This window comes from Thermobia domestica, chromosome 17, assembly GCF_964235325.1.
Source record: "Thermobia domestica chromosome 17, izTheDome1.hap1.1, whole genome shotgun sequence".
NCBI lineage: Eukaryota > Metazoa > Arthropoda > Insecta > Zygentoma > Lepismatidae > Thermobia > Thermobia domestica.
The window spans coordinates 22,376,442-22,399,239 of record NC_137470.1 but is presented as its reverse complement, the minus strand read 5'-3'; the positions used below and the strand labels follow the sequence as shown (position 1 = coordinate 22,399,239).

At 34.8% G+C, this 22,798-nt stretch overlaps 1 protein-coding gene across 2 annotated transcripts in view; it reads right to left on the bottom strand.

The window, feature by feature from the left end:
- Positions 1–22,798, bottom strand: part of LOC145673762 (ly6/PLAUR domain-containing protein 6B-like) — a 116,913-nt gene that overhangs the window by 30,202 nt on the left and 63,913 nt on the right. For both annotated transcript variants that reach the window (XM_081743511.1, XM_081743512.1), the window contains exon 2: positions 13,570–13,690. In XM_081743511.1, the coding sequence (XP_081599637.1) occupies positions 13,570–13,672 (103 nt within the window). In that variant the 5' untranslated portion in view covers positions 13,673–13,690. The remainder of the gene's footprint in view (positions 1–13,569; positions 13,691–22,798) is intronic.

Here is a 22,798-nt window from a genome sequence, read left to right as displayed (position 1 = left end):
AGAAACATACCCAATGGGCACATTGTTGGCATTAAAGTAAGTTAAAATCTTCTAAGTGCGTATTTCAAAGACACAGAGACCCTCGAAAAATTTAAGACGTTATATGTTAGTGATCCAAGGAATGTTGAACTTCAAATACCAACAATCTTGTTATCAACTGTGCTTCTAAAAATATCCAAAAGTCAGATTAGAAACTCCAAGTTGTAAAATGCACCCATGCTACTTTTGCAAGACTTCTCAATATTGCCTCTGAACAGAGGTGTGATATGAGGGATGTTTTGACTTATCCTCTTACGCCAGTTCCCCTAGCTCTTGGACAAATAGATGACTCTATGAATAAAACATATAAATCAAAACTGATGCAAAAGTTGGAAGAGCTTCAGAAGGAAGATATAGTATCTGCTACTGTGGACACAATAGTCTTTGACACCATGTTCATCTTGCATACAATTCAATTTCCAGGTAACTATGGATTCCTCGCTTACCACGTTCTGAAATTAATCTATAGAGAAGGAGCTAGATGTATTCACTTAGTGTTTGACGTCTATGGCCCTCCAACTATCAAACATACTGAACATAACGCACGCAATGTTGAAACGGTAGTGACTAAAATAAATTTGTCTGGACCTGTACAAAATACCCACGAAAAAATCATTTAATCGCTCTACGCAGCTTGTCATTCAAAATATATTTGACAAAGTTTTTTATGCAAATCGATCTATATATTGCCACTTGCTAAACAATAAAACGTTACTTGGTGTATGTTGCTGTCGAGTAGATTTGTTACGAGTTCTCATGTATAGGGTGAAAATGGATGTGATTGAGGTGTGTGTGAGAAAGAACTTGCATGCGAACACAATGAAACGGATACGATGATCATTTTTCATATTTTTCACACGACTCGTTATAGCGAAGAAAGAAATGTTTTGGTGTGAGCAAACGATTTTGATATTTTAGTGTTACTAATCTATCACCAAAAAGACTTAAAAGATGCACAATTTCGACTTAAATGTGGTTTATTTTCATACAACTTTAGAGGAAATATCAACGTCACAAACATAACCAAAGAAATAGGAAGTGAAATAGCTGACAACCTGCCAGGTTTTCATATCTTCACTGGTTCAGATTATACTGCTGTTTTTAGCAAATGAGGGAAAATAAAACAATAGCATTCTAACAAAAAGCATAGATCACCAAAGAATTACCTAAATTGGAAAAGCCCGTCTTGGTGGATGAATCATTGGTGTCTTGTGTAGAGACATTTGTGTGTTGTATGTATGGCCATCCTTCATACACCTCCATGTCAGAAGTGAGATACTATATTTAAAAAAAAAGAAAGAAAAAAACGTCCCTTGTGTTAAGAAATAAACCGTTGTCAAAACTTATACATGTTGATCCCACTCTTCTTCCTCTTTGCTGCTTTGGAACAAAAAATAAAGCGGAAAAATGTCCTGTTCTGAATGTGGTAACTTGCAATCCTCTGTAAACCTCTCGAAGACATTGCCACAAACTGTCAGGGATAGAACTTAGAAGACGAAAAATATCAAGTTAAGTGGTATGAAGTGGCTATGTCAATTGTTGTTAATCTGCTGGAAATTGACGGTACTTCTGAAAGTGAGGATGCAGTTGCTTCAACAACATGTGATAGTGACAGAGACTCCGATTACGAGTAGTAAGATCGCTATAAAAACAATGTTTAAAGCGGAACGAAAGATCGAATTTTACGTTCTTCCCGATACCTATTAAAATATGTAACAATAGTTTTAAGTTTACTTAATCAGTATATAAATATTACCTTACACTATTTAAAAATATATTAAAAAGCCTAGGTACAAATGCACATATCACAATGAACCAACTTCACATAAAAGTATTTCATTTCTTTGTTACTTAATATTTGTTTATGATTATATTACATTTCAAATCCATATTAGTAAATTAAAGAGGTCAATCTTCACTCATAGTCCAAGGGAGAGAACAAATTTACATCAAGTTTCCCAAAAACTTTGTTATGTGCTTAAGATTAACCATAACCTACATCTTAACCCAACCCTACAACAGTGTATTGATTAAGAAGTTTTTGACTTCGAGAAAAAGGCTATAACGCCAATTGCTATCGCTTTGTTCACCCAAAAGCCATATTTAATTCTCCACGATATTAGGAAACTTTTTATGTTTTCATACATTTTATTTCCGTAACGTTTTAAAAGTTGTTGGGATGAAAACATTCAATATGTTACAAAAAAATCGTAAAATGTAGCTTTCAGGCTAAATATCAGAAATATTATTGGAGCTACGAAATATATAGGTATTACACAAAACAAATGGTACACTCATGTCCAAAATGATTGTCGCATATCTATAACTGCCTTCTTGTAAGAATATAATTTGATAATGATTTTGCAGGGTACTTTTAATGCTGATACTATGTGTATAATCGGGAAATGTATATTTGTGGCAAATTTCATAGGGAAAAAAATATAAATACGAAAATTAGAATGAGTATAACAAAATGTTGCTAAATGGACAAGAAAGTTTTATTTTCGTTTTATTGTTCTTATTCACTGCTCTTTTGACATGAAATTTGCCACATACATGTCTTTGCCGATTATACACACTCTAACATTATGAGAAATACCGGGCGAATTTGTTATCAAATTATATTCCTACAACAACATATTTATAGAGATGCGACAATAATTTTGGACATGAGTGTACTTCATTAATAGCATTTAGGAAAAAAAATTCTCTACGACGTTTCGTTGTAGAATTATATTTGTTTAAGTAAAGTATTGCACGTTGGCACGGCAACCATAGTGATGACGTCAGTACTCGGATCCCCACCACTCACTAACCTTGAGAGAAACCTTTCTCAAGACTATAGACTATGCGAAATCTTAAGCAGTTGACGAAGTTTATGATAAACTTGGGTTGAATAAAAGTTGTCTGCGCGTTTTGCTTTTCATAATATTGAGCTCAAGAAAACAACACAATGGGGCCGCGGTGGCTCAGACGTAGAGCTTTCACCTCTGGTGCTTGGGATCCCGGGTTCGATCCCAGCCCCCGCCAAGTGAACTTTGTGATGGACAAACACCGTGTGCGTGGATTTTCTCAGGGTTCTCGCGTTTCCTCCCACTTTCTTCATTCCACCATTTCATTCATTACTCATCATAACGGTCTTCTTTAGCCTAGCCAAGTGAACTTTGTTGTGGACAAACACTGTGTGCGTGGGTTTTCTCGAGGTTCTCCCGTTTCCTCCCACTTTCTTCATTCCACCAATTCATTCATTACTCATCATCACTGTCCCCCTTAGCCGAACCGGCATAATCGTGGGACGTAAAACTCAAAGATTTCATTTTTTTTCCTTTAGCCTAACCGGCATAACCGTGGGAAGTAAAACTCAAAGATTTCATTTCATTTTTTTTTCAAAACAACACCATATGATACATAAAACTGAATTAATCATTCAATTTTTAAGATATAGTAATTCTATTGCATTGTATTTATTTCTTTTGTATGAACTTACAAGTACGAGGAGTGTCCTCAAGTAAGTGTAACATGCGTCATATGTACAAAAGTTTACATGAGTTAAATAAAGTAATATTAACTTGTCATGATATTTACGTACTCCTCAATCGTATAACAAGAATTTTCTAATAGAAATAATTTTAACTTTTGTCTGAACCTTTTCATATTTTCTTCATACTTTATATCAATAGGCAACATGTTGTAAAACTTAACAGCACCATAACTTACATTTTTTTTATACATTGCTGACCGGTGATTACACAAATGAAAATCATTCTTATTTCGCGTATTATGATTATGTACATCCTTATTTGTTACAAATGCCCATGAGTGTTCTTTCAAATACAAAAAGAGACGATAATAAACTATCCAGAGGAAGTATATTGACCTCCTTAAACAAATGTCTACAAGAAAAATTCGGCTTCTTATCACAAAGTATTCTTATGGCTTTCTTCTGAATTTTGAAAACATTAAATCTCTGACTTGAATTTCCCCAGAACATGATACCATATTGCAAGATAGAGTTAAAACACAAATGGTACAAGGTTTTAGCTAATTTTAAATTTACCTTCTTTCTAATAATCCTTAGTGCATAAAATATTCTATTTAATTTATTAATAACTGACTCTATATGAAATTCCCATATCAGGTTATAATCTATAGTAAGACCTATAAACGAACAGTGTGTTGTATAGTTAATTTTATTTTGGTTCAGATATAGGTTAGGGTATATTGGTTTACTGCACTTGTTATGAAAATTTATAGCAATGGATTTTTCAACATTAACAAAAAGATTATTGTTCTTCATCCAAAGAGATACTTCATTTAGTGTTTGCCTAGCATTCTGTTCCAATATTTTTTTTTTCATTTTTTCCACTCGCTAGTAGAGTGGTATCGTAAGCGAAAAGGGTAACATCTGCCGAAGATATGCTTTTTCAAAATCATTAATATATAAAAGGAAGATCAATGGCCCTAGAATAGATCCTTGTGGAATTCCGTGTTTTATATATAATTCATCTGATAAATAGCTTTCTACAATATTATTCTTATGCGTTATTTCTACGACCTGCCTACGATTTTTTTAAGTACGAACCAAACCAGTCCCTTGCTTTACCACGTATTCCACAGTTCTCCAGTTTGTTCAAAAGTAAACTGTGTTGTACTGTATCAAAAGCTTTAGACAAATCAAGAAAGATTCCTATACAGTTTTCTTTCTTGTCTACAATATTTCTTACTTTCTCAATGAAATTAAATATCGCTGTGTTTGCAGATCGACCTTTAAGGAAACCATGTTGTTTTGTTGAGATAACATTTTCTTTCAATAAAAACATAATTACCCTCTTATACATATTTTTTTCCAAAACTTTTCCAACTACAGGTAGGAGAGATATTGGTCTGTAGTTATTTATATTTTGCTTTTCACTTTTTTTAAACAAGCGCTTACCTTTTGCAATTTTTAACTTTTCTGGATACTTGCCATTTGTAAGTGATATATTTGCTAAATGACAAAATGGTTTTGTCACCTGATTGAAACACCTTTTCAATAAATTATCTGAGATTTCATCAATTCCAGCTGTATTTTTGTTTTTGAGAGATTTTATTATATTTGCTATTTCAGCTTCTGATACTGGCTGTAGAAAGATTGTTTTTTCACAATTATTTGAACTTTGTTTAAAATTATTTACTGTAACTACTTTGTAGCCATTCTGTTTACATTTATTTACTATATCATCATCCATATTTTTTGCGACAAAATTTATAAAAAAAATATTAAATATTTCTGCTTTTTCCCTTGGGTTTGATACACTGTTCCCTTCATGTATTGTTCTATCCACATATGGTGTCTCTTTGCCACCATTTAGTTCTTCATTCATAATGTTCCACATGGTTTTATTCGATGCATAAGCAAGTTTAAGTTGGTAGTAGTTCTTTTTAGTCATTCTAATTAGTTCCTTGTACCTTTTTTATATTGTTTATAGTAGGACTTTGCACAACCTGTTTTAAAAACCTTACTAAGTTTATGTAGATTGATGCTTGTAGCACTTGCTTTTAGTACTTCAGGAGTAACCCATTGTCCCTTCTTCTGGGATTTTAACACCGGTTTCATTTTAAGAAAAGCTATATCAAAATAGTAAGCAAAATTTTTATGAATTCTTTATATATATCATTTGCGTTGTTTAATGAAAGTACACCTTCCCATGTTTCGTGACTAAGTAAATAATTGAAATAATTGATATTCTGGTTACTGAATACCCTTGTAACTTTGAAAGTTCTTACACTATATTTCTTACACTTTTGAGTTACATGGAAGCTTTATCACATATTTCAGCAATCTGAGCTTCATGATCAGAAAATCCTGTACTAATCACTTGCGCCCTTAAGCTCAAGTGATCAGAGTTTAGATACTTCGTACGTAATGAAATGGATATCATTGGAAAGCTCAAATTCTGCTCTCTCACATTAGTTTCACGTCGTTTTTCATATCTATAATTGTTTCATAGTTGTTTGCCAGTAAATATTTATAATAACGCGAATTAAACTAAATTTTGGGCGAATCATGCGCCATATTTAAAGATGTCCGCAATGTAAATAAACAACAATTACATCAAATTTTATAGACGTTCATTACCTTCAATTTGATACGCAAGCGAAATTTCTACCTTCATTGGTTGGAAAGTTATCCTCAGTTTAAACTTATACTGTGAATTCCGGCGGCAGTCACGTTGATGAGTTCATTACTCTGACCCTCACCACTCACCAACGTTAAGAAAAGCCTTTCTGAAGACTGTAGGTTATGGGTAATCTTAAGCACATAACAAATTAATGGTACACAGGGGTAAATAAAATGTGTTCTAGCTCTTGGTCTATATGGTCTATAATCTAACCTAATCCATACTATCGAATGAACCCAACCTCATGGAATAAACTAATCTAACCTATACTATGGAATGAACCCTACCTTAAATGAACTAATCCAGCCTAATCTAAACTATGAATGAACCCAACCTTAAATGAACTAATCTAACCTAACCTAAACTATGAAATGTACCTAACCTCATGCACTAATCTAACCTAATCCATACTATCGAATGAACCCAACCTCATGGACTAATCTAAAATAACCTATACTATGGAATGAACCCCATGCTCTAATCTAACCTAATCCACAGTACGGAATGAACCCAACCTCATCTACAGAGCCAGTTTTAGATTTGATGATACCCTAAGCTATTGAAGGTTATAGGGGTCATTAAGAAATCGAGCTGTGTTTTGACAGTGACAAATTATCTTCACTGGATTCTACACATGTTGCCATGCAACCAGCCCACGAAGCACGTACGCACAATATGTGCAAAAATAAACGATCATTTTTTCTGTAAATCCTTAGGGCACCCAACACAGTCGGCCCTAAGCTAAAACTTGTTTAGCTTATACGTAAATTCGGTACTACTCATGGACTAACCTAATATAACCTATACTATGGAATGATCCGGCTGGGCATTTCAAGGACAGAGCCGGATTTAGATTTGATGAAACCTTAAGCTATTGAAGGTTGGAGGGGGCCATTTATAAGTGGGACTGTCTTTTGTCAATGACATAATATCTGCACTGCATGCTACACATGTTGCAATGCAACCAATCCTCGAAACACACAGACAACATATGTGCAAAAATCAACGGTCATTTTTTTCCCTGTAAATCTTTTAATGCCCCCAACAGAGTAGTGCCCTAAGTTATAGCTTGTTTAGCTTATACGTAAATCCGGCACTGCTCATGAACTAACTTAACATAACCTATATTATGGAACGAACCTAACCTTGTGCACTAATCTAGCCTAATCCATAATATAGAATGAACCTAAAATCATTAATCTAACCTAACCTATACAAGGAATGAATATCTACAAAACTGCATCACGATATTGTTCGTTCCAATTTTCGTATTCAAATACATATAACAAAAGAAACGAATAATTGATTCTATAGGTATGGTCCTCAAAAGCCTGAGTGAATAATTCCAAACACACAAAGCGTTATCTGTTTTCCCTAACGAGATATGCATTACCATATATTCTTTGGTTACGTAGTTTCTTCTATTATTCCTAAAGAATCATAGGTTGAAATCAGGTTATCGTGGTGGCCAGTTCATACACTTTATCTAACGTCTGGAAATAAGGTCAAGCAGACAGTCACGTACAATTCTTGGATATTGATTTCATAGTCCACACACAGCCATTTGTTATAATCTTTATACAGAAGACATAAAGATATTTTAAGACCATAAAAATGATAAATACAAATGTATCAAATATTTAACTTTATTTAGCACAATGAACAATCGATATGTTTGAAATATACTGTTTCATCCTTCTATTAAAATATTCTGGCAGTTCTATGTTGCTTATTGATTAGTATATTAGTCTAGTACGCAGTACGAAACAGTAGCACTTAGAATATTTTCCGTTGACTAGAGTAGTAGCAAGATAACGAGAACACGACCTGTTTGCCTACTCTTGATTGGTATACGTTGTAGCTATTTAACAAGAACACTAGAGGTACAAGTTGGTTCTAATCTTAGTCAGCTCTTACCGTTAAAACGTTTCTTAAATCCACTTAAGACATTGCAGTCGATTTGTGTACAACTTTACAGCTAACTTGGACTTCTAATGCAAATTTCCTTTTCTCTTTCTTTTTACAAAGCAAAACAAAACGATATTAAATATCTACTTAAATATTTTTAGATATTTCATGTTATTAATAAACGTCATTGTTTGTAATATATACAGTATGACATACAGTTCACAGGGTAGAGTATATATTGTACAATATACATTGCACAGTATATATATATATATAATGCGCTATAATATATATTGGAACTGCATTAACAATAGAATATTTGAAGTTATTCTGTTGGTTGCTACAGGAAAACCAGAAGACTTTTCTACTTTCCTAGAAGGTAAACAAGAAACATTTATAAACACGGATTTGGAAAAAATGATACTGAATATCAAAGCATGAAGTTTGAAACGAAAGTAATATTAATATTAGGAACTTAAAAATAAGTATTTCATTCATTTGTTTTTTTATTTATACGTATTTCTTGGTTTTACCGGAATCTACGATCTTAAGTTCGTTACGTATGAGGGATGACTTCCCTCGGCGAGCACACTATTGGGAAGTAGAAAGAAAGGAAGCAGCCTCAAACCTATATTTTAGATACCTTCAAGACATTTGTCTGTTGTGAATAAGGAGAAGCCAGGAAAACCTTATTCAAAATTGGTAGATTGAAAACGCTTACACCTTTTGAACTAAGTGTACCCAACGGGACCGCTATCACAAAAGACGAAAGTGTCCGCCACGGGGGCTGACAACAATTATTTCATAAATTAAGTGTAAAGAATTGGGAAGGGTAAGTGACAGTAGAAAATCTGATGTCACATAACACTTTTTCTCCCAAACATTTGAACAATTAATATAAAACAGCAAGCTGATTAGCATTGCGCATGCCTGTTGGATACGATGTTCTGGCTTTCATTTTCCCATCGGATTTTCGACGTTAAGTCACCGTCGCGAACCAATTTGAGATCTTCTTGAATTAAGAGGTAGCGTAGTCCGGCCTAGAAAGTCACAAATTAGTGAATTTGATGTACAGACAACTCACCATACAGTTGAACATGAGCCGTATGGCTAGTCTGATCCTTCGCTGGCTGTAGACCTAGAGAATGTTGCTTAGTTCAGCATAATACACTGAAAATGCATAGGCGATGCATTTGTTTTTTACTTAAGTGCATATCAACTTATAAATTTATAAGACATTCCGGTACCAAAGAGAAAATATAAATTTACAAATTAAAACATAGGAGTCCATTGACTCAACGATTGAGCGTTTACTTCTAATGCGATGATATCCTAGTTCTATCCCTCGGTGTGTTAGGTTGAGGCAGATAATATTGTGTCTCTGGGTATCTTTAGAGTCTGTATGTTGTTAATTATGCTAGTTCTTCAATAATCACTCAGTTGCTCTTGTATTCCGTGTCCTTTAGCCTACGGGACGTTAAATTAATATTTAATATTAGATTTCAATTTTTATCTGGAAATATAATATATAACTATGGTCTTGAATACACTTTTGTAAGTAAATCATAATTGGTAATGCGTATATACAAATATTTATCATACTGATCGAACAGTGAAATCTAATTAAGTAGTTGTATTATACTCTTAAAAAGTTACCCGTATTCGTCTTAGGCGAGGAACTTATTGTCACTTGGAAAGTGGTTGTTACTTGGTGTTTGAGTTTTTATCTTAAAGTAGTATATTAATTGTGATGTTGTATTAATATATTTACGCTCTTCTTCCTCTTAAGATTAGCGATATGGTTTGAGCTTAATATGTTCAAATATAGTTTGAAATGTATACACCTTCTACGTGGTAATACGAAATAACTCTGATTCAGAGGTAGTGATTCATATATTTTATAGATTTACAGTTAATTACGTCTTTGTAAATTTTCTTGTACATATTGTATTGATTGTGTGCCCTCGCGTAGCGTAGTCGCTAACGCTCTAGCCTTCGTTGCGAGCGGTCCCGGATTCGATTCCCTGTGGGGTCACTCGGTCGAAAAAGTGTAACACGCTTTTCCAGGTCAAGCAACCTGAATGAGGTTTTCCCGAGTTTTCCTGATCCACACCAGGGACTTAACTTATAGGTCCCAGGCCGCTTCCTTTTTCCCTTTTCCCGGATTGTGTGCTCGCCGAGGGACGTCATCCCACAATCTTGAAGGGCTAAATAGCCTTAGATGCCGAAAGCCCACAATTGTAAATCCTAAATCCTAAATGTTGTATTGATTGTAATAGGGATACTGGTATTATTAAAATATAATTAAAATGTTAGTAACTTCTAAACTTTAAAATGAAATCTTAAAAGAAGAAGCCAGAAACTATTTTGAAACTTATAACAGAGGCAAGTTTCAAATATGTTCGCATTCTCGTGAAAGCTTCTACTCTAATTCAATTCGCCGTAGAAAGACCTGTCTCTATATTCTATTTATTTCAGGCTTGAGATCAATATTTCTTTTATTTTAGGGGATATAGGTAGTTACTACTAGAAACTTTCTAGACTTACTATTGAGGTGAGGAAGATCATGAGGAAAATGAAATGTTTCCGTATAAAGTCGGACGATTATGCACGTTAGGCTAAGGGTGACGATGATTAAGGAAAGTGATGCTGGGAAAATTGGTGCAACGAGAATTGCGGGGAAACGGGAGTACCCCGAGAAAACCCACGGACACAATGTTGTTCACCACAGACGTACTTGGACAGGAACTTCACCAGCAGAGGAAAACGCTCTACCACTGAGCTCCGTGTTCCAAGATCGTCTGAAATCATAATTTATTTTATAGAAATAGACGTATGAATGCAGGAACAGAATTATTGATGATAAACTTCAAAATTTTAAAAGCGCAACTTTGTCAAATTTCATGCCAATTTACGACTAAGTATTACTAAGGGTTTTGATTTTCCTTACAAATATGCGTTTTAATCATGCACGGATGCAGTAAAAAATGGCTGATAGTAAGTCTCTCGAAATCACTTATATATGTATTGAACATGTTAAGGATAGATAAGATTTTAAGATATGCTCGAGCAACATACAATATATAACTTTTTTAGAAAGACGTTATGAGAACCTGGATATCTAAGCATAACAGAAGAGAAGTTATGTGTCTCTAATCTTGTTCCAACATTTATGTATAAACTGTATAAGTGTTTCGTTCGCTTGATTTTTTTTCTATTTCCAAGGACGATACATAACATCAGCTCTCCAGAACCCGGGGATTTATTTCTGTATTACATTGTATAACCATGCGTCGGTAACAGTTAAGCAACTGACATCATCTGCTTCTAACACGTTTTCTGAATAAAAATTTCTAGAATTGTTTTCTTCACTCATCTTCAAAGCCAATTCAAAGCTATAGGAAAAGAAAAAAAAACTAAAGGGTTTTTCCCACTCGCTTTGAAAATTGACCAAAAGGAAGGCAAAGTGTTAATGCCTCAGCGAAAGAAGCGAGGAATAAGAATTATGGCCACCGAGTATTCAAATCAAATTTCTTAATTCGTCTTATTACCTGCTATAATTCTTCCAGAATCTAACGATATATTTTTCTTTTAACTCAATATTACCGTAATTAGTTAATTAGTTATCTAGCCAAGAAGTAGGAAAAACCAACACAAAAATTAATTATTATTTTGATTGTCATTAATTCATTAAAGATGTCATAGAACGAAAATTAAGAGGAAGCAGAATAATCACAATTAACTCTATTGTCACGATGTCCACCACAAACTCATGTAGTGGGATAGAACCAGCTTAGTAGTTATATAATAATTACAGAAGGAGCATTGTGTATCTTAAAATAAAACTTAACCCAATGCATTTTATGCTTTAAATATTCACTTTCATTATATTTTCTAATGTGTCTTTCTTCTTATGCTTTTTAACATTGCAACACCTAAATTAAAATTCCATTAGTTGGGCCTATCTCTTAAAACTACTAGTATTGGAATACTAAAGTGAAAATTTTCAAAATCAGATAATCCAAAATTATATATAATATGAAATAATGAATAATTAAAGGTATCACCACTACTACAAGGTAACCAAAAAGTTCTTGTCATTTCTGACCTCCCATTAATCATGCGCTTAAAAAGAGGAAAGCAAATGGCGCACGCCTGTTAAGCGATTGGGAGTTGGTCTGACCATCGATCTCAGTACGACAGGCACATTGCCCACACACAGCTGTCATACTTGTCCAGTGCCAGGGCCTATCGAAGCAGGTTGTTGATTCGCCGAATATGCAAAGCATTTGAGGAGAATTCTGTGAACGAACGAACTGTCAGGCATTGGTTCCAGAAATTCCGGACGGGAGATGTAAGCCTCGCAGTGGGCGACCACATGTGTTGGGAGACGAGGCCTTGAAAGCATCAATCGAAGAGGACAGTGATCTTACGTCGGATGAACTTGCAGAAAGATTCCATGTTTCAGCTATAACAGTCAGACTAGTTCTGCATGGGATAGAGAACTCATACAAGTTAAGCAAGTATGTACTTCATACATTGTTGGCAGCCAACAAGAAACAACGAGTGAAAGCCTGTTTGTCCTTGCTTACTCGGCACCTGAACACAACCATCTATGATCGCAGCTCACTGGTGACGAAAAGTGTGTTCTCTACGATACTTCCAAGCGTACCATCTTCCTCCTGGTCAGACAGCCACTGCTGACCGCTATTCTCAGCAGTTACAAAGGGTGCACCGTGAATTACGGTAGAAGGAGTCAGTATTAGCGAATCGTCAGGGTGTGCTGTTCCTGCACGACACAATGCCAAGCCACATACAACAAAGAGGACCCGAGAGACCATTAAGCAACTTGGCTGGGAAACACTGTGCTATGCATCATATTCACCGTACCTTGCACCAACAGATTACTACCTATTTCATTACCTATTTTTTTTCCTTGACAACCACCTCCGTGGGAGATCCTTTCCAAACGAGAGAGACCTGCGGAACGCACTTACCTACTTCTTCGCAACCGTCGAGTTTTACCATCAAAGTATTGTAGAGCTGCAGGAACGTTTTCAAAAGGCGTTGGATACTCATGTAGATTAATTCGAAATCTATAAATAAGTACCGCGCATTATATTGTTCTTTGTTTATCACTGCTCTAGAACGAGAAGAACTTTTTGATTACCTTGTTCGAGTATTTAGAAATAATATTTACAATTAATCTATAATTTCCATTTTAGGATATTTTACGACTTTGATTTGACAAGATTTGTCAAGATTTCTTTGTTTGAGAAATAGGCCCCTGGTTGTAACAGAGTTGTTACATCGTAGGGTAAATCTCAGATCATGAAAATATAGAAAAAGGAGAATCAATGACAATATGACCTTACGATTGTCAGACTCCGCTATGTTGCATGTACCTATATTTAATGTACTGTAACATTACATTATTTATTTCTTATTGTCGAGTACTTACCCCATTTTGAAGATTCACTGTCGGGTGTCGTTGTTGCCATAGTAAATAAATATCCAAAGTTAAATGCATATATAATCCACATATGCCTCTGGCGCCAATCCATAACAGACGATTATTTCACCTTTGAAATAAAGAGAAAAATGTTATTGCAGTTATTGAAAAATAGAAGAGAAAATACTTATTATTATTATTATCTATTAAAGTACATTTATAACCTGTCAGATATGCTAATCTAACTTTTAACTTTGTTTATTTTCAAATGGTGTGATTATGCGGTAAAAGAAGTTTGGAGTCTGGTGCCAAAAGTGTTTTTGTTCAACATCCTGTACAACAGTGTACTGAATCCTGACTATATGGGTACCACTTGAACCGCAACTTGCACTGCCCAAACATCAGGAAATGTCTTCCCTGCCAAGAAGTGATCAAGATACCGGAAGACGTGGTATTTAGTGAAGAGATATCGGGGGAATACGATGGATAAGAAATGGTTTTTATACTGCTGCAGAGTGATTTGTGGACAAGCATTGCCATGCAACAAGAGAACGCTATTTTGACGATTGCTGCATTCTTACTGACAAGTTTGAGATGTATTTCATGTAATTCATCATTATAAAAATCTGCAATGATGGTTACACCTTGCCTGAGAAAGACATAATCGATTACTACCACTATAGAGTATTACAGCACTAACAATAGTTTTTCGGGTTTTGAAAACTGTCCTTGGCGTTGAACACGATCCACTTACTTTCTTCACCGTCTATGATTACCATAGCAGATTCATGAAAACCGTCCTTAGCGTTGGCCACGATTCACTTATTGTTTTCAGCGTCTATGATTGTCATAGCAGATTCATGAAAACCGTCCTTAGCGTTGGCCACGATTCACTTATTGTTTTCAGCGTCTATGATTGTCATAGCAGATTCATGAAAACCGTCCTTGGCGTTGATCACGATCCACTTTTCTATTTGTCTATGAATGTCATAGCAGATTCATGAAAACCGTCCTTAGCGTTGGCCACGATTCACTTATTGTTTTCAGCGTATATGATTGTCATAGCAGATTCATGGAAACCGTCTTTGTCGTTGGCCACGATTCACTTATTGTTTTCAGCGTCTATGATTGTCATAGCAGATTCATGAAAACCGTCCTTAGCGTTGGCCACGATTCACTTATTGTTTTCAGCGTCTATGATTGTCATAGCAGATTCATGAAAACTGTCCTTGGTGCTGATCACGATCCACTTATTTTTTTTTCACCGCCTATGATTGTCATAGCAGATTCATGAAAACCGTCCTGGCGTTGACCACGATTCGCTTATTGTTTACACCGTGTATGATTGTCAAAGCAAATTCATTTTTCGTCTGAAGTGAAAATCGGATGCAGGGAATTTTCTCAGTTGTTCCTTAAACTCAGAGAACCGTAAATCCCCAGGCTGTGACTCTTTTTGTCGGCTTCAATTTATTTGGCATCCATAACTCTAACATTTTTCTTTATTGGCTGAAAGGAGCAGAAGAACGACAGTGGTATCGTATATGCCTAACTCCTCTACAATGGGAAGAACAGTTTTCCCAAGGTTTTATGCTATTCAGGAGGAGCACGTCCGACCATGATGTTGGTCGGTGTTCACTGCCTTAATTCTGCAATGTCGTGCCACTGGATTGAAATTTGATCAGCATACGGTAAATGATGCATTCATTCGTAATTCCTGAACCAAAAACACTGTTAATGTGTTTTGTTGCTTCCTATGCTGAATGTCTGAATTTGATGATCTAATGAGAACCACTTGCAATTATGTGTTATCCGTGGTGCAGTATCGCACGACCATGTTCAACAAAGCACTTGCCCTCTGACAGTTTGCGAGTACACCAACCTGTTTGCTAGGTGTGTATACATCTTTCCTCACATCAGACACTAGGCTTTAGTCCTTCCCTGTGTTATATTGCTGATATGAGTTTTCAATCAGTCCAGGTGAGGTTTCAACCAGACCAGATGTGGTTTTAACCAGGCCAGGTGAGGTTTCAATCAGACCAGAAAGATTTCAACCAACCAGGTGAGATTTCAACCAGTTCAGGGAGGTTTCAATCAGACCAGGTGAGGTCTCAACCAGACCAGAAAAGTTTTAACCAACCAGATGAGGTTTCAACCAGATCGGGGAGGTCTCAAACATTATAAACGAACTATTACAAATTATTATTTTCACTTACTTTTCAAATATATACATACTTAAAAATGTATCTTTATAAATATTTGGAATCTTGTTAAGAAATTATATTTGAAAGTTTTCAACTCTACCCCTTTAATCTCGAAGAACAAAATAAAAATGAAACCAGACCGTGTGGAATACCGTATTGTATAGTATACGTGGTCGAAATACTCATGTTGTTGCAAAACAGTGACAAGAAAAGAATTGAAACTTTAGAAATATGGCGTATAGGGACGAATACAAAAATCAGCGAGATGTAGTTACCTGAAGTTGGGAGAAAATATAATTAAAATCATAACTTAAAAAACAGAAAATATATTGGTTAGAATATCATTTAAGAAGAAATCGTACATATTATGGTGAAATGTAAAAAGAAATACAGATATGAAAAAAATTGATTGATGAATGATATAAAAGATATAATATTTTCCGTCAAAATGAAGAGGTTGGTGGACGACCTCAGAGAACAGAAATGTGTAAATTTAATGCAAGTTATAATATGTTAGTGATAACATATTATTATTAATGACTAGCATCAATTACCCGCTTCGCTCGGTTAAATTAAGAAAAATAGTAATATGTTTCGTTAGCCAGTAACTTTTTACTATTACTAACGCGCTTCTTGATATTGGTCACTTTCGATGATTTTTATATATCTCCCCTATCTCCTCGTGTTGCGGGCCACGGCATCGGAAGTGTCGTTGTTCATCTCAGCGACCCCAAAAGTATGAATTCGACACTGATATTGGTCATTCTGAGTTTATATATTAACCCTTCCCCTCCCACAATGTTTGCGGGGCGGAATTTGGATTTAAATGGCACCAGAATTGTCACTGTTCATCTCAGTGACCTCAAAAACTATAGATTTGACACTAATATCGGTCATTTTCGATCATTTGTAAATGTCTTTCCCCTGCTTTCAGTTACATCGTCAAAGTGATATGACAAAAATCATCTCATGTTCGAACTTCATATAGGTTGAAAATTTGATCAAGATCGGTCCATTGGTTCAAGAGCTCTTAAATTTTATTTATTTTTATATATCTCCCCGTTTCCCTTATGTTCTAATGTCAAAGTGAATAGATAAATACCATCCCAAACCCAAACCTCGTCTAGGTTGAAAATTTGATCGAGATCAGTGTGGTGGTTCAAGAGTGAAGTCACATAGACAGCCACTTTCATTTTTTTATTTTTACATACATCTCCCTCTCCCCCTACGTTGCATCGTCAAAGTTAAATGACAAAAATTATCCGAAGCCCGAACATCGTCTATATTGAAAATTTGATCGAGATCGGTTGGGTGGTTTAAGAGTTATTATGTTTTATTTATTTTTAAATATCTCCTCCCTCCCCTTCCCCTCCCCTAAGGTCTACTGTCAAGGTGATATGATAAAAACCACCCCAGGCCCGAACTTCATCCATATTAAAAATTTGATTAAGATCGGTCATGTTGTTAAAGCGAGATGAAGTCACAAAGACGGGCACTTTTATTTTCACTTTTTACATATATATCTCCACACTCCCCTCCCCTTCCTCTAGGTTGCACCGTAAAAGTGAAATAACGAAAATACCCCAGACCCAAACCTTATCTATGTTGAAAGTTTGATCAAGATAGATCTGGTGGCTCAAGAGTTATTTTCATTTATTTTTTATAGATTTCTCCCCTCCCCCTCCCCTAAGTTCTACCGTTAAAGTGATATGATAAGAAAAATCTCAGGTCCGAACCTCATCTATGCTGATTTTTTTAAACATCGGTCGGGGGGTTTAAGCGTGATGAAGTCACAAAAACAGCCACTCTTATTTTTTATTTATTTATTTTTTTTTGCATATGTCTCCCCTCCCCCTCCCTTTCTTTGCACTGTAAAAGTGAAATGAAGAAAACATCCCTGGCTCAAACCTTATCTATGTTGAAAATTTGATCGAGATCGGTCGGGTGGTTCAAGAGTTATTAAGTTTTATTCATTTTCATATATTCTCCCTCCTCCGCTCACCTTCCCGTAAGAACTACTGTCAAAATGAAATGGTAAAAAACTTCCCAGGTTCAAAATTAATATATGTTAAAAAATTGATTGAGATCAATCGGGTGGTTCAAAAGTAATTAATTCACGAACCTAGTCACTTTTATTTTTATATTTATTGATTTTTTCTTTATTTCATCCTGTACCCCCTCCCATACGTTGATCTTTCAAAGTGAAATGAAAAAAATCGTCCCAGTCCCGAACTTCATTTACATTGAAAATTTGATGAAGATCGGTCGGGTCCTTCAAGAGTTATTAGTTTTTGTTTTTTTTTCATTTCCCTTCCTCCCCAATCCCTAAGTTGTACTGTCAAAGTAAATAACTGAAAACACTCCCAGGTAAGAACCATATCTACGTTGAAAATTTGATCGAGATCAGTCGGGCAGTTCAAGAGATTGAGAGTCAAAAACATAGTCACTTTCAATTTTATAATATAGATTATGATGATGATTATTGAGGCAAGAGCTTTTCTAATTCTGATGCAATGCTTTTCGTTTTGCAGAAGACATAATGCAGCTTCACATCTATTTAGCTTATGATACATTTTGTTTGCTATTTGAATTTTAAATTAGGTAAGTGGTTATGATAGCTTTAACAGTTATCTCTTTATATGAAAAATTTTGCTTGCATTAGAGTGCATCATCTTACTAACTATATACGAAAAACTGAGAACATTAATGTGTACAGCAGTTTTGTGTGCTTTATGTAATTTATTTTAAATATTATTTAAGTTCAAGTACATTTTTTAACCTGAAATTTCTTTGACATTAGCTAATGCCTTATATTTCAGAATTCAATACGACTCCAAATTCAAGACAGATCTCATATATTTTACAATATATATATATATATATATATATATATATATATATATATATATATATATATATATATATATATATATATATATATATATATATATATATATGCAAAAAATAATAAAATAAAAGCAAGCAAGAAAGAAAGAAAGAAAGAAAATGAACATCTACAGCACATAACGAGTACATTTCCAGAAGTTTTATAAAACCACACTAAGAGTCAAATCAGATGCAGATCTCACGTAGTCTTCCTCACTGGAACACTCCACTGAATCTTGGAACGTTCAGGGCTGGAGCGGTAGGCGAGGAAATGCGTAAAGTTAATTAAAGCTTAAAGAAAATTCTTGATTTTGTTCAATAAAGAAAACATCCACAATATATGATGAGATACCAATACAAACTCATATTTTTGAGAACGAAATCGTGGCTAATTTACCTCGTCTAGGATTCGGAAATATGCGATATTTCATGGAGCCATTGTGATAAACACATTAATGGTGAAGTTATTTTACATTTTGTGTTTTGTTGTTCAAAATCTTTGCGTCAGTAATTCTTATTGACTTTTACGTTCGGTGTCCCTTTCACTTCTGAATTCCTGAATCACTTTTATTTGTCTTTTAAGGTTGATTCACACACAGGATGCTATTTCTCTAGCTCACTCTATCCTTGCCACGGCCGCGATCATTTCCAGATACCATCCTGTGTCGTCACTGCTTTCTACCTAGGAACACCATTTCCTAAGAAGGTTTGCAAGGAGGGATCAACTTCGTGCGTTTCGAGTACTCCTAAGAAAGCTGAAGCATCAGGACTGTCAAGTCGCGACCAAGATGTTTTCTCTACAAGGTGGCAGTGTCGGAGTATGGCACGAGCATGACACGTCATATGAGAATTAAAAAAGACAATGAATTTTTAATGAAAAAGTCTGAAAATTAAAATTTGAGGATCACGGCATGAACGGAGCCAGAGACGGCTCTATGATATTTTACACCCTAGGCGAAAAATATTTCTGCGCCCCCATAATCTTCTCCCCCGAACCAAAACCAAAATGAAGCCTTGTCACCTCTGACATTTTCACTACATCACCACATTGGTAACATTTGTTTAAACATTAAATAAAATAAAATAAAAATAAAATAAAAAATTTATATATATATATATATATATATATATATATATATATATATATATATATATATATATATAAACTTATTGCTGTGGCATTTTAAATGAAATTTTAGTAATATAACCACTGGGCAATAGGAAATTAGTTTCATTGTAATGTAAAGCATGTCGATGTCTATTGTAAATATAAAACAAAAAGGGTAAAGATGAAGTTTCTTAATTCATTTTTCGTTAATTTGAACTTGTGTAATTATTCTGTCAAAAGCTGAGTAGCTTGAAAAAATGTCCACGTCAGGTGTTATCTGATTATATAAATTTGGTTTCCTGTGAAAGGAGGACCTTTGAATAATCGACAGTCTAGAGTGGGAAAGGTGGAACAAGTGGGTATTTGGTGCTACCTGGGTAGGAATGTAAAGGGATAATTTTTGAAGTAGGGCTTCAAACCGTAAGTTTCCATTGACTACCTTATGTAGAAACTTTAGGTCAGTGACATTTCTGAGAGCATCCAGAGTCTGGATATTCAGATAATGCAGAACTTCTTTAGTCATAGAATGAACAGTGGGAACACGAAAACGTACTATAACCAGATAGATGTTCCCTCACTCCATATAGATGAGCAGTAATCGATATTGGGTGATCCCACTTTTCATTAACCTTGCTCTTCCTAAATATGTAGGGCGCTGGCGCACGCACGTTTTGGTTAATGTTAATCAACCTCACGTAAAAAATGCCAACTATTCCGCCCCTTAATGTTTCCGCTCTAGGCAGCCGCCTAGGTTGTCTATATGGACGGGCCAGACCTGAACGGAGCTTCGCACGGGAATGGCACACTATGTGTGAATTAACCTTTAGAGCTGTTGGATTTCAAATGTAACTATCTGTTATTATCGTCAACCAAACAAACCTTTTTAAGTTACACACTCACTTGGTTCAGTAAGAAGTTCATATACCAGACAATCAGAAATTAACTATTTCAATATGTTTTACTTGAGCAAGTAACATTGAAAAGTATTATGTGAGTTTACAACATTGTTAGTATTAACGTATATACAAAAAAAGATACAGTTTAACTTCCTTCATCCGAATATTTGTTTGCTCGAGCTATTCGGATTATCAAAAATTTGGATTACTAAGGAATGCTAAAAAACGCCCGAAACAAGCTTAAAATACGTACATAAATTTACTGAGTGTACGAAACTACGTACAATAAATTAAAAGATTAACAATAAATATCTACTACAAAATTAAACTTTGTATGCTACTGTTCTTTAAATACTACAGTACAGTAACTTTATGTAAACAAAAGTCTTTTGAAAAGTCCTTAATCGTTTTATGACCTGCATTTTTGCATTTTTGATGGACTTACGAAACTAGACATCACGCAGTTGACGGAGGTTTAGGATCTGGTGCACTGGAATGTCGTCTTCTAAAGTTAGAGTAAAATGTTTCCTTTTCGACGACATCTTGGTAACGCACGCCTGACTGCACACAACTACAGTACGTATTGTACTACATATTGTACACTCCTGAAAATGGATTCGCCTGACTAATTCAGACAATTTGTTTACCTTTCTTTACGGTTACATCGTTGTGACATTAAAATCTAAAAAAAAAAAAAAAAAAAAAAAAGTTCGCATGTACAGACGATGACTGAACGCCGTTCAGAGTACCGTGCGTGCGGATTAATATGTTTTTACTGTAGTTGCTCTTACACAATAAATACTCTAGGATGAGGCTATTCTGACTCTATTTTTATAAGAGTTTGAAAAGAAGGTACTGATAAAAGTATCTCGATAATTATGTAGATGAAACATTTTTCAAAACGTGCATACGACGAATACGTTACTGTTGCAGATATGATGTAAAGTAAGTTTCTCTTTATTTTGCCTGTAACTCCACAAGAAAATAAAAATTGTTTGCTGAGCCAAACACCTTTTTGACTTAAAAATAATACGAGCAACGTAAGTGGTCGACCTTGAGAAGGGATTTCATTGTATTTCGTAATGAAACAACCTTCAATCCCTATCGTACGTATTCACTTCTTGAGTTTTAGTTAACTGTAATGTCTAAATGGATTAGATGATATTTGATCTTTTTTCTGTATGATAATTTTTGTGTACTATTTAGTTCTTTAGTCAAATGACAATTCTCACAATGATACAGATGTAAACATATATTATTAAACAGTCTTTGTATTTCTGTTATTCATTCCTCAATTACATACAGTCGAATATCACTATAAATGCTAAGTTACTACTACTACTACAACTACTAATACTACTACTACTACTACTACTACTACTACTACTAATAATAATAATAATAATAATAATAATAATAATAATAATAATAATAATAATAATACACCTCCCTTGTGGCTAAGTGGTTAGCGTACCAGTCTTTGACATGGGATACGCAGGTTAGATTCCCGACGGGAGCTCACGTGGTTCCGATCTCACGTTGTAAGTCCAAGTCCCAACCCACGCTACTGAAAGGAGCGCTAAACTCGAAAACAAATTAAACCAATAATATTAATAATAATGTAACATTAATAACAAAACAATGGAACAATATATTATCAAATAAGAATCTGAAAGTATAGGAAAGTGATAAAAACTGACAGAGGTATGGTAAACTGGCATATTCTTCTTTCTTATTGTTCTGTGCCAAATGCTTCCAAAGATACTATAAACATCTTCAAATTTGTACACAGAGAAAGTTAAACTGCTCAAAATCAGTTAGTTTTGGTTGTAGTTCTGTGAGGAGTGATGTGTTTACGTTTTTGTTGTCCTATTTGTACTAGAACAATAGTATAACTAGTGGGAGATATGTTGTTAATAGTAGGAAAGATATATAGTTTAAAATTGAAAGAGCTGATATCAAATCGATGTTATTACTAATTACGATTTGTTGGCTGGAAAACATGTGTGTGGTTGCATAACATAAGCGAAATACCAGAAGATGTTTTCTGACGGAAAAAGTAAATTTTATAGACACAAACGGACCATTATATAGCGCTACCTCAAGACCAAAAGAAAAGCAGACAGTGAGTCACAACCGGTTGAGGG